The following is a 13,087-nucleotide window of genomic DNA, read 5'->3' as shown; positions in this document are numbered from 1 at the left end:
TTATTGAGTAATACGTTGACACACCATGTGAGTAACTAGATGGACTTGGGCTCATCAGCTACAGGAAGATCAGCGGTCATGAGGGTCTTTGGAGAAACTATATGTGAGGGAGGGGAGTGCACGGAGTCGCAGAGCAAAAACAGCAGTGTGTGCGAGTGTGATGCAAACTAAAGAGATCCAAAATAAAACAAACAATGCCCAAACCAACTCCCTCCACTCCCACCAACCACCCTCTACTTCAAAAACCAGAAGTACCTGTTGTAATACTAGCATCAGTGGGACGCCAACGGGACACACGCAAGACCAAGCCTCTCTCAGATTGTTGAACAAAACTCATTTCAACAAAACTCCACCCATGATTCGGAGGGCATGTGCTGATATGCCCCAGGCACTTGAGTGCACCCACCCCGCACCCAGTAAACACACCTGTAAAGGAAATTGAGCGTGCGCAACGATAAACATCGTACAGTCAAAGCAAAAGAACAAACAAAATAACATATGCAGCAGCAATTAAACAAGAGGCAAATCTTAGTAACAGAAAAAAAAGAGAAAAAAAAGCAATATCAGGAACCAGTGGCAGCTGACAGATGCTGCCTCAGGGAGGACCGAAACCAGGTCAGCGTTTGTGGTCAGGGAGGAAGGGGACACTCCACCCCCACCAGTAGCTGTGTTCTGGGTCAGCAATCGTTCCATAGAGACTGGAGCTTCGCATGTACAGAGGGTGGTGACGGCTGGGTCGCAGTCTATGTTGCTCCAAAGGAGTCTCCGGAGCAAGAGCCGAGTCTTCTCTCGATGGTAGCTTCGACGACGCCTCTCCTCCGCCCACTGCCAGGCCGCCTCTGGAGTGTCGAAAAATGAGTAACCGCAAAAGAACACTTTAGGACATGCAGGAAAAAGCAGCACATATTCTAGTCCCAGTTTTTGTTCCATCTTCTAGACACTAAGTGTATAGTGCGGGAAAACCATCAACCAGGCTGAGTCGCAGTGTAATGAGTCTCGGAGCGAGGTGCCCTAGAGATAGCATCTCGATCAGCATCATTCAGAAGGCAAGCGATGACTGGCTTCGGCGCAGGGATCTGTGGGCATATTTCACAATGAAGCTCTGCAACACGGCATCAGCGGGCACCAAGGACCGGAGCCAACTGGTAAGAAATGCAGGCATGTTCAAACCCTCAGCACAATCGAGCCCTCTGCCACTGAAAGCCTGTCTTGTGATCTGCAACCTTGTCGGCCGTGTTGTACATGTCTTGGTGGATGAGAGAGATTGACACAAAAGCTCCCCAATCTTCTCAACAGAAGTGTGAAGCACCAGGATAGCTTGCAGGCTAGGGGAGTCAACCGAAGACTGAAGGGCAGTCCCTGAGTGCCCACAAATTGAGGCGAGGGCTTCGCTGAAGAAGTGGGTTTAGTAGATTTTTCCATCTTCTCCTGTATGGGGGCTTATCCTTTTCCATGGTGTACAACATTGTGAAAGGGAGTCTCACTCCCAAGAGTGGCCAGGGAGAACAGGGGGACCGGAGAAACCTATCACAAAGGAAGAAGGAGCCAACACGGATCGCACCCTCAGTGGGGCAGTCCACGCGAGTTGTGAGAAGTTGGCCTGATATATGAGGTCTCCAATTCTGGGGGCACCTTGTATCAGTCCAAACAATCCCTTATGGTGATGGTTGTTAGTCAACCTTATAGACAAGCTATCCTAAGGGTAGCATGGACTAAGCAGCCTCAAAGGCTTAACTCAAGAGGGCATGTGAAGCCAGCTGTTTTACCAATCACAATCCTGTAATATCAAATGAAAGGACACCACACAAGTTACATATTATAAAAATATATGTATTTATTCTCAGAATAATCCTCCAGATTCTTTATGAGTATAGAAGCACAAGCGTTTAAACAAAAGCACAGTATAACATATTAAAGTTGCACAATTATGGATGAGGCCGGGGGCCACTCAAACCATATACTAAATAAGTGGTATAAGTATCACTAATCGAGCAGTGGTCAGGCCTGGGGAATCGCTGGGACTAATCGGGACTAGCAATGCTGAAGTCGGGAAAAGCCCGCGGGAATCGGGTGCAGCGCTGAAAGAACACACATGCACCAATGCAAAGTCAATGGTGTGTAAAAGTTATCGAGTTACTGTTTTAAGAGTCTTCCGACTGGACTAGAAGTACAAAACTTTAGACTTAGACACTAGAGGTGTATAGCACTACAGGAGCACCGGCGTTCAAGAGTTACCTCACCCACAGGAAGCAGGTGCACAGGTGCAAAGTTGTGTCGCCTTTCGTCGTGTAGATCTATGGAGCCTGTAGATGAAGATGCTGCAGGCGGCCAGAAGAGAAGTGTCCGGTGCGATCCAAGGGAGGATCGAAGATGTAGAGAACCTGAAAGCAGAGGGGACAGAGTCTGGGTCACTCAGCAGTGACCAGGGTGGAACCAGGAAGGAACCAGGCAATGTCGGCGCAATCAGGTGGTTGTGGTGAAGCTGGTCTCCGCTGCCACGTGGACTCTGGGGCACCGAGGATGTCCAGGAGTGGATCACGAGCAGTCCCACGAAGGCTCTCGCTGTCGGCGGTGTCGGCTTCCGGATTGGAGCAAACAAACCTTGGCAAGCGCAACCCACGCAGGATTCGAAGATCGCTTCTTACTCAGACCAGGAAGGTCAGAGCGGGTGCTCCTTTTCAGGGGAGCGAGCGCCAGTCCAGAGCAACCGGACTGGCAGGGCAAATTAAAAGGTTCGTTGGTACTAGGGCCACTAGCCAACGGGCCAGTGACCGGACTAACGCGTCGAGCAGAAAGATGCATAAGGTCCCCACGCAGCACTCGGAGAGTGTGGAGGGGTGAGCTTTGGTGCAAAAGCTGCTCAGGGCTGGGGCTTCTCAAACCCCAATGCACAGCGTCGAGGGAGCCTCGGGAGCTGCACGGTCAGCACTTCGTAGTTTTTCCAAGATGGCCGGGCCCACGCTTCAGGTCGCCTCCATGGGTCTCAGACTTGCTGGGACTGTGGATCGGGCTGTTGGAAGGCGGGAACGCTGGGTCTTGTCGATCTCGGTCGCTCGAGTTCCGGCGGGAACTGCAACAAAGCAAACGGTGAGGCGCTGGATGGTGCCTGTTTGCACAGGGTGGTCACTCCTTGACCACAAGGAAGATTCTTCAGTCTTCCACGTCGAGTGGGATGTGGAAGGGTCCAGAGTTTCGTTTCATAACTTTCAGTCAGGATAATCTGACGTGCATTGGCACTGCTCCCACCTTTATTCCAATTCTGGGGGCTGGATTACCTGCTAGGTCCCTCCTATGGGTGGGACCCAGGAAGGGGGTGGTTACAACCCTTACCCTTTGTCCAGGGTCGCGCTGGGACTGGGGCTGGAGTGCCCCAGAACCGGTTTGACTGAGATTTGCCCGGGGACACCTTGTGCGCCCCAGGCAGTGTCTAGTTTCTTTCAGCCCTCCCTGCTCCAATCCACTACCTCCTGTCTGGGGTGGTGTAGCACCTCCCCGCGACAGGAAACCCTTTGTCCAGGCCTCCTCTGCCAAGTTTCGGTCAGCAGCAGGAGGTCAGACTTGTGTCGGGGCAGCAGCATCCATTTTGTGATGCTGAGGCTCTGGTTAGGATTAACCGCGTTTTCAGTAAAGTAACATGTCTTCTCACTCTAGAAGGGTGGAATGCTAGCCCCGTCGCCAGGACTGGCGAGGGGGTAGTATTCCAAAGCATATGACACCAAACACGACATGTTTTGATAAAGCCAAACCAAAGTTAGCAAGTAACCGCGTGGATTATAATGCACTTAAGAGTATATGGTATGGCAATATCCCGGAACAGCTAAGGGAGTTGGTCCCGACAGCTGCAGACAGGCTCAGCTCATGCTAGAGCACCATCTCACATAACACCAAGGACTCTGCCTCCAGGATTGTTAAGGCCTGCCATAGGAGTGACTTATAGGTATGTGTGTCCAGATATAGGTTTAGATATAGGTATACTATATCTAAGCAAGGGGTGATTACACCACCTTGCCCCAGCTGAGTGATCAGCCAGTTGTGTCGATTTAAGTACCAGCCAGGGGTGGCAAAAGATATGCTGCAGCCCCTGGTAGGCCTTGGATGCACCTATGCTCTGAGCACCTAGAGTGCATGGTACAGGGGCTGACAAGGTGTCCAGTTCCAATTGGGTTATGTACCTATAGTACATGTATGTGAATTTAGAGAGAGAACAACAGGCTGTGGGTCTGATTAGCAGGCCCACAGCCACATTAAGTCAAAAACCAGTGAAGCAAAAAGTAAAAATTGGGGTGACCATAGGATAGCAGACCCTACTCTCCTACACCAGTTTACCCCCGCAATGAAGAAATGAAGGCAGAAGGATCACACAGGGCGGCACAATGAAAGGCCTGTACCAGGAGGTCTAGGACCACTCCACCTGGCCGTGGCATAACCACCAATCCCATACAGCCACCACAGACGTCAACTACTCAGAGGAAGGAGGAGGCAGTGCAGCCCGCTGCTCAGTGTCCACCGTGGGTGAACAAGCGGGTAAACCCCCAGGATCAAGCACTAACAGGAGATACTCCAAGCGCAGTAGCCTGAATATGACCACCAATATAACCCCTGACTTCTTGGACAGGACCATGATGTGACAGTGTCACTCATCCACAGGAGGCCAGTGGAGAAGAGCAGTGGGAGAATCAACAGTCTTCCCACATGCCCACCAACAGCAGAAGCATGGGCAGAAACAGAAAGCAGGGAGAAGTGGGGAAGAGGAATCCCTAAATTGTGCCCCGCAACTCAATGCAGTCACTGACTCCAGGGCACAGAGGCAGTGGAGTCAGCAAGAGGAAAAAGCCCTTCCGCACCCCACAGTCCGATCAGACCACTGCAGTCAAATGATGGGCCACACTTTCCAGTACAGGAAGCAGGACTCAGCTGCTGATATCAGAGAGGGGGGCCTCGCCCTCGCGGAGCACACTGTGCCGGGTATGCCCAGACGTCGGTTCCCGGGGTCAGTGCCACTGGATTTAAGCTAGCCTGGTTGAGGAGGACACATGCCCCGAAACCCGTCCCAGGATGCTGGTTTCCGGTCCAGGGAGGACCTGGCTTAGCAGTTCGGGCTGCACTGTTCTCATGAGGCTGGGTCTAAACTGTATGTGGCTGGGTCTAAACTGGGGTGGCATAGTGAGGAAGAGAACAATGGATTTAACCCAGATCTCTTGAATGGGGTGAAGGTTTAATTTGCTCTGCATTCCTCCCATCATCTGTGTCTCTTTCGCTTTCTCTTGACACCCGGCATTAACATTTTCCATAAAATAAAAAATGGGAGCAATGGTTGCATAACAACAACAAATGTCACTGGTCCATCCCACACCACAGAAATACATATATTCCATGGTATGATCCATCACTGGTGGTTCCTTTGGATTGGAGCAACACACTATACCATCAGATGTGTGGCCCAAAATCCCGACCATCTCTTCAGTAATCCCAGATGATGAAGCTCTGCCATTGGGTGGGCTGATGGGATTCATTTCTATTCTTTTGCGAACACACCCTGGGTAATCACGGAGTTTACTGTTTTTTCGCCCATGCCGACTTATAGACCAGTGACATTTGTTGTTGTTTAGTGATATTGAATGGGGGTATAGTGTTCCCTGGTCTCTAAATATGTTCCCCTTAGACCCTTTTTACTAACTGCATATTATATAGCACTGGTTGCATACCATGCCAATCAAGTTTGTGTGTCCGGTTAAAACTGTAGAACATCAACCAACCAAAGCAGAGAGCATCTTCAAAGGCTTTCACTGTGTAAAATATGGATTCCCAGAGAGGCAAGTCAGGTGTGATCCGAACTACTGACTTAGAAACAAGCCCAGATACCACCTCTCCACAGCCATGTTACCAAGGGCAGTAGCCACCCTCCACTGAATTAGGGCACACTCTGTGTGAATCTAATTGCGAACACAGTACCGACATACCAAAGGAGGTTACAAAATGAGACTAGGACTGAAATAACCAGAGAGATTAAGAAGTGAAAGCACAAGTAAGGTAAAGAAAGCAGTGGAAAGAGAGGCAGCAGTCGTGAAGACAGGGTGGGCAGCTAGGAAGATGCAGAGATGCAGGAGGAATATTTCATAGACAACTTAGTTATGACACAATCTCACCTTCTAGGATCTGATGCACCCGGATATCCCGTAAAAACTGTTGCACAGCGTAGTCTTTCAGGTACCCGTAACCCCCGTGCATCTGTAGAGCCTGGTTACAGATCTGCAATGAATGGGAGAGGTCTTGAAGAAATTGTTATGGTTTTACAAATTAGAAGGTTAAACCCGGTTGCCATCTTAAAGCCGGTGAGGTTATTACAATGTTGGAAGCTTATTTTATCAGGAATATTTATCACTATGAAGACCTGAGCCAGGTTGCCTTCTCTTCAGAATAGTCACCCAAATCATAAATATATAGGTTTTTGGTTATTTAAGAAGTTATGTTTATTTAATCAGCCAGAGGTTATTCCAGACTGAACATCTCGTATGGGTTAATCTATTATTAACAAACGTTAGCAAAGCCAGCCTTATACGTTTGATTGTACACACTAATAAAATTACATAAGACATGAGGGCATACCTTTACATACATGTAGTTGCATATAATTCTTGCTGGAACATGGTCTATTGCAATGGGTTTGCGATAACACGTACAGCTCTAACTGTCCGACGTCCCCCAGTAATCAGTCTAGTCAGAAGACACACAGGAATCTGCCAAATAAATCTCGTCACCGCCCTTTAGTTTCGCCCTGCTCACCGCAAAACATTCATCCGTGGCGAACAGCTTTGCCATGGAACAAAGCGCCACGGCGTCGCTGCGCTCCTCTTGCAGGGCTTGGGCAGCGGTCCGCACCATAAGCCGGGACGCCACAAGGCGGGTGGCCATCTCTGCCAGCTTAAACTGCAGGTACTGTGGATTCAAGAAACAAGAGGCATCATGCACTGTATGCATTTACAACGAAGTAAGCTGCGTCAGTGCGGAAGTTTCTGGCAAACAAACAGCACTTTACCTGTATGACCATAACAGCTAGGCAATCGCTAGTCCCTCCATGCATACTAAAAACTAGAAAAACACAGGCATACTATACCCAAAGTCGGACAGACGCGTTTAACAGTCCAATATGGAAAAGGAATTGGAGTTCTGGTTTCATGAGAAGGCCGCCTGCTGAGGCTTTAGGTGAATGCACAAAGGGGAGCTTCGAGGCGAACCGATAGGTTTTACCCTCCGATAGCATAACATGGAGCCTTAATGTGAGAAAGTTAATCCTGGCTACAGCAGAGGTTTTAATCATCCACACCACATGCTTGGTAAATGGTTTAAAAGAGCAGGCTTTACTTGTAGTGACTTCAGAGAGTTACAGAAGCAGGGATGCCAGGAGTAAAGTCCCATCTCAGTATGGGCTTCTCGAGTGGCTCAGAGATGCAGGTTACAGGAGTATGTAAGGAAACTCAGAGTATTAGGGGGTGTTTACTATGGAGAAGGGAAGGGTTCCGAGTAAGGCTTACACTGAGACTCGGACAGCAAGGACTGAGTGAGAGAATGTGCGTAGTGCACCCCAGGAAGCAATAATTATCTTGGTAATACAAGAGGAAAGAATTCATAAGCGCAAGAGAAATTCTGGGCATTATGCACTGCGGTAGGAGAACAGTACAGTTTCATTAAATGAAAAGAAACCAGGGGGCATCATTGAACAGTCACCTCACCTGATTATTAGATAGGGGTTCCCCAAACTGCTTCCGGACAAGAATGTGATCGCGTGCCAGGAGAACCGATGCATGCGCTGCGCCCAGGGAGCAGGAGGCTGACGGCAGAAAGATGGACAGCGTCAGAGGGTTCTGTCAGCCACAAGGAGGAGACGAAGGCTTGAATGACTTCCTACCTGGCATGTCCCTCACCAATGTTTATCCTCCCACCATTCAGGCCCTTCATGGCGATGCTGAACCCCTGGCCTTCTGAGCCAATCCGGTTGGCCACAGGAACAACGCAGTCCTCGAAGATGACGGCTCGTGTTGGCTGGGAGTTCCACCCTATCTGGGGAAAGAACAGCGACTTAGGTCACATCACTTGCGACTATAAACTTGAAAACACACTGCGTCAAATTTCTATTAATTGTAATGGAGGAGAAGACGGAATATCAGACGCACAATCTCTGATGAGGTCCTCACATTGGGGGTAATGCGGCAAATCCTGCCTAAGAAGGGGTGTAAAATGCTCACCTGATAGAGTAGACATTAAGTGTCTGCTTATTCAATGGAACAGGACAGATGAAAGCGACCAGCATGCGGCAGGTATGGTTGCAGTTTTTGCATGTAATTAAGCATGTTTTTTTTATTCTTTATTGATTTTCAAACAGGGTTAGACATCACAGTAGAACAACTTTTCAGGATAATCATATTTCTACATTTCACATTTACAAATAGGATGGAATGTTCCACCTTGCACGACGAGTCAGAAGTAGCACAGGAGGGAGGGGAGGGGGGAGTTACTCCGCTATTGCAGTAGTAAAACACAAACTGGTTCGGCAGCTCAGCTTTGGGCTTGAGTGATCCCCGGGCTGCCGGTGTTGTCCGGTCCCATCGGTCCTTCACGAGGAGCCCTCCCCATCTCTGCAGCTGCTCCACCTTGACCCTCAACCTTATCAGTACTCGCGTTCACAAGCGTCTCCACCTGAGCTGCCAGGCGCGCCTCCAAGGGAAACCATAAATCTCTGGCACTGCGTGCACCGGCATCAATTCCCAATAGTTATTTAATTGCTCCTGGCAATAGGTTGCGTCCTTGAGCCAATCGACCACCCTTGGCGTAGTACACCCTCCCCAGCAGGGCCACGCGGTGCTTGCCAAGCGATAAAAGCAACGCAGTTAAATATCCCAAAAGCTAGGGTGACCAACTGGCATGGGTGCAAATTCAGGACGGTATGTGTAAAAATTCAGGACAAACTGTCAACATTCAGGAAAAAAATTATGGACAAAAGATACATTTTACAGATAAATCAGACGAGGTCATGCAATAGCATATAAGTAAAGAAATAGACAAAGGACATAACTACAAGTCAAAATAAGTTTATATTAGGTTGAAACAATTTTGTACTTCACTGTTTTCCAGTATGAGCGCAGCTTTGAGCAACTGTTCAAGTATTTTTGTGGTATTTCATGAAATCATAATCTATTTATATGGTTCCTGCACTGGGCCGTTGTAGTGACGGAGCTATTTTTATGGATAAGTGGCTCGATTATGACCATTGCCCACTACCATCTCAGTATATTTTAGCCTAATATAGTGATATGTAGGCCTGTTTCTGACTTTACCTTGTTTTATGGCAGTGATGACTATTGCCGTTGACATGCTTTCATGTTATCTTGCTTTGCAATTCATATCATCACATAGACATAGTGATGTGCAGACCTGAAGGGGCTTGCCTATTGGCTTTGGCATGATCTTATGCCTTCTTGCATACTAATTTTGGCTCTTTGCAGGAGTAGAGGCCTATGCTTGAGCACTCCATATTCTAAACTGCAGCCATCTTCTCAGCCTCTTTAGGTGAGAGGTTATGTTTTAATTCCTAGCTGTTATTCACTCTTCCTAAACTAGAGCGGACCGGTTCTTATCAGAGGAATGTGCTCACTCGATGCCGGAGTCATAGCAAAATGCTTGGCCAGCTGCTTGTTGTGCTCTCTTGGTACGAGGTGGTACAGGAATCCAGTGAGAACGTTAGGCGGAGTTTGCTAGAAACTTCGATGGAGAGCTGCATTCTATATAAGAGAAAGGGGGTCGGAGAGAGGGTCAGAAGTTGGTCTGGTGGTTTGGCGGTCTGATGATACATCACGGTGCAGACGTGCAGTCGTGTTTGTGGAACAGAGAGTCCTGACCCAACCAGAGAGGGAAAGAGAGACAGACCCATCTTCAGATGTAAAGATTCCTAAGATCATGGTGAGGTGTTCCATGTATATCTAACTATGTCTTTTATTTTCAGGCTCTATGTATATGTATGTGTTGGTGATTGCTATAAATGTTTACTGTGATATTTAGTTATTTCTTCTTCCTTGTCATCCTATTATCATGTAATAAAAGATCCTTCGAGCATATAATTTGTCCTTATTCCTTGTGAGGTAAGGTCGGGACCCTTTTTTACCAAGTACTTACAGAGGGATGGGCGATTCCCCTCTAATGGGTAATTGTTGATACAGGAGGGAAATCGGCTCCCATCAGGGATGTCTAAATGCTAATTATTCTATCCAATACATTGCTAGGAGGAGCATGCGCTGTGCACCCTCTCGGATGGGGAGGTGTTGTGATTTGCTGTGTACCCTCTCAGATGGGGAGGTGTTGTGACTTGTTGTTATTTGCAAGCTCCTCTGCAATGGTATTATATGTTGTTAGTGTTTATTTCTTTCTTGGGTAAGTATTGTGAAATGTGGTATCTTTCTGGATCCTGAGAAAGGATGTGGTAAGTAATGGCCTGGTGACTGACAGAAGCACCCAAATATACAGAAAAGCAGGTCATTACAGTCATCCAGCCGGATTTTGTTTACAGTTCATGGTTTGATTCATGCATGGGGTAATATACTTTGGAGAGTCTGGGGTGGGAGCCAGCCTTTGAACCCCTTTTGGACCCAGAATGTGGGTCTGTGTGGACTAATCTTGCTTTACTTGGGGTTCTCTTCCAAAATCCCACTGGTGTACTATAGCATGTGCTACTTTTTGTGTGCTTCTCTTGCGAGGCTTTGTACTTTCGCCATCTCCAGTAAATTTGTTTTCTTATGTGGCCAGCACAAGTAACGAATGATTAGAAGAAAATATTTTTGCAGCGTCATAGGCACCCTTCTAAAGTTCTTTGTGCTTTGGATGTTCCTGCCCGGTCACCGCCCCTGCCCTGTCACCGGCCCCTGCCCTGTCACCGGCCCCTGCCCTGTCACCGGCCCCTGCCCTGTCACCGGCCCCTGCCCTGTCACCGGCCCCTGCCCTGTCACCGGCCCCTGCCCCGTCACCAGCCCCTGCCCCGTCACCAGCCCCTGCCCCGTCACCAGCCCCTGCCCTGTCACCGGCCCCTGCCCTGTCACTGCCCCTGCCCTGTCACTGCCCCTGCCCTGTCACTGCCCCTGCCCCTGCCCTGTCACTGCCCCTGCCCTGTCATTGCCCTGTCATTGCCCCGTCACTGCTCCTGCTCGGTGGAGTTATACATTTGCCATCTGGGTAGACAGATCCCATTGTTGTCAGTTGCATGATCGAGTGCTTTCATCTAGGGTGATGGGTAGCAAGGGGTGTCCTATGAGTGGCACAGATGGGGCAAACAGGTGTTCTAATTTAGTTTTTCGTCTGAGCTCCCTCCAGGTTCCCACCGTACATGCCACTGTATAAATCTGCTCCCTCTGGTAGTTGGGAGTTTGAAAAAGTGCCATTGGTGTGGGGCATGGAGCAACCAGATCATGCTCAGGGGCAGTATGGGCCTGAAATTTAGTGGAGTAGAGCAAATGGTGTCCAAAGTGCGCCTGAGCACTGTAGCAGTAAACATCCATTTCCGGTGCGCCCAACCCCCCTGCTCAAAAGGAAGCGTCAATATTTCCAAGGCAATCCAAAGTTGCCTTCCAGCCCAAGCTAGGAACACCAAACGTGACCTGATCCAGCTCCTAAAATAAAGCAGTAGAGACAATGGCAAATTTATAAATAGGTACAAGAATTTTGGGAGAATCACCATTTTTGCAATTGCCAACCTCCTCGTTAAAGATAGTGGAAGCCTCCACCAGCTCTCTAAATGGTCATCTAGCCACGTCATCATGCGCCCATTGTTACTCTTCCATAGTTCATCTATGTCTCTAAGGAGCCATATCCGAGTTATTTTACTGGGTCATCTGCCCATTCGATCTGGCTTCGGGAGAGAATTTAGCAGACACGTTTGTCAAGGGAACAGGACAACTTTTGTCCAGTTTACAGTAATTCCTCATAATCCCCAGAATCTCGTGAATTCCCTAATCAGCGGGTCCAAATTGATCTCAGGGTCTCGAAAGTATAATGTGACATCGTCAGCACACATGAAGACCACTATCCTGTGGGGGTGAATGCAAGGGCACCCGTTAGGGGTTACATGTCCACTTTGGAGTCGTTATTACCATCCTTTCTGAACACGGGGCCACCCACTGGGGACTCTGATGGTTAATCACCCGTAAGGATTGCAGTCTTGAGTACTATAGGTTTTATTAATATGTATAGTGCCTCATATAAAATCTCAAGGGTCAGGTGCCTCAAATGCTAGGAGGATTTAAACCCTGTTGGCACAGCATGGAATCATATACTATTGGCCCATAATAATACCACTAGTGGCCCTAGACTGGCTTCCTGGAATGTGGCAGGTGTAAATAATAAAAGACTGAACCCAGATAAGCAATTTTACCTCAAATCTTTTTCTATAATTTGTCTTCAGGAGACCTGGGAGACTGACAGTTCCTTTTTTTTAGATGGCTATATGTCTTTTTCCAACCCTGCCATACCATCCCCAAAGGGTAGACCTAAGGGTGGGTTACAAACCCTGGTTTCCCTCTCACTGGACTGTAGAATGAGAAACCAGATTTCAATTTCTCCTAATGGCCAAGCTACCTTATTTTCCTCTTCTGTAGGTGATAGTTTCTTGATTTGGAATTTTTATAATGAGACTCAAGGCCCTAATAATTTTATATCATTGTCTTCCCTGCATGTCCAGCTTTTCGAGTTTGATTCCCAGGTCATTCCTAGAGCTGGTTTCATTCTAGTGGGTGATTTTAATATACACCGTGTTGTTAGTCTTTTTCCCTCTGTGGCCAATTTCTTGGGTAGGTTGTTTTTCACTTGGAACATAGTCAGGCAGAAGGCAGCTTAAATTACATTTTTATGGAGTTTAATCTGGAATGTGTCATGACAAAAGCATTTAGAAACTCAGATGGTAGCTTTGCACCTACCTTTGTTGGACGTGGCACGATCACTACCCTAGACTTTATTTTTGCTTCAGCCTTTTTGAACCAAGTGTCTCTGATTTTAGTGACCACTATTGTGTTGACTCCATTAGAGGTCTGCTTATTCAAACCTCTGTTCC

General features: G+C 48.1%; 1 protein-coding gene across 1 annotated transcript in view; it reads right to left on the bottom strand.

The window, feature by feature from the left end:
• Positions 1-13,087, bottom strand: part of ACAD8 (acyl-CoA dehydrogenase family member 8) — a 350,191-nt gene that overhangs the window by 45,974 nt on the left and 291,130 nt on the right. Inside the window, exons 7-10 of the mRNA XM_086956943.1 lie at positions 7,923-8,058; positions 7,731-7,828; positions 6,784-6,936; positions 6,147-6,249 (exon numbers count right to left, since the gene is read on the bottom strand). Coding sequence (XP_086813069.1) covers positions 6,147-6,249; positions 6,784-6,936; positions 7,731-7,828; positions 7,923-8,058 — 490 coding nt within the window. The remainder of the gene's footprint in view (positions 1-6,146; positions 6,250-6,783; positions 6,937-7,730; positions 7,829-7,922; positions 8,059-13,087) is intronic.

Source organism: Lissotriton vulgaris, chromosome 2_1 (genome assembly GCF_964263255.1).
Source record: "Lissotriton vulgaris chromosome 2_1, aLisVul1.2, whole genome shotgun sequence".
Lineage (NCBI taxonomy): Eukaryota > Metazoa > Chordata > Amphibia > Caudata > Salamandridae > Lissotriton > Lissotriton vulgaris.
The sequence above is the reverse complement of the archived record's forward strand: the minus strand, read 5'-3'. Positions and strand labels throughout refer to the sequence as shown.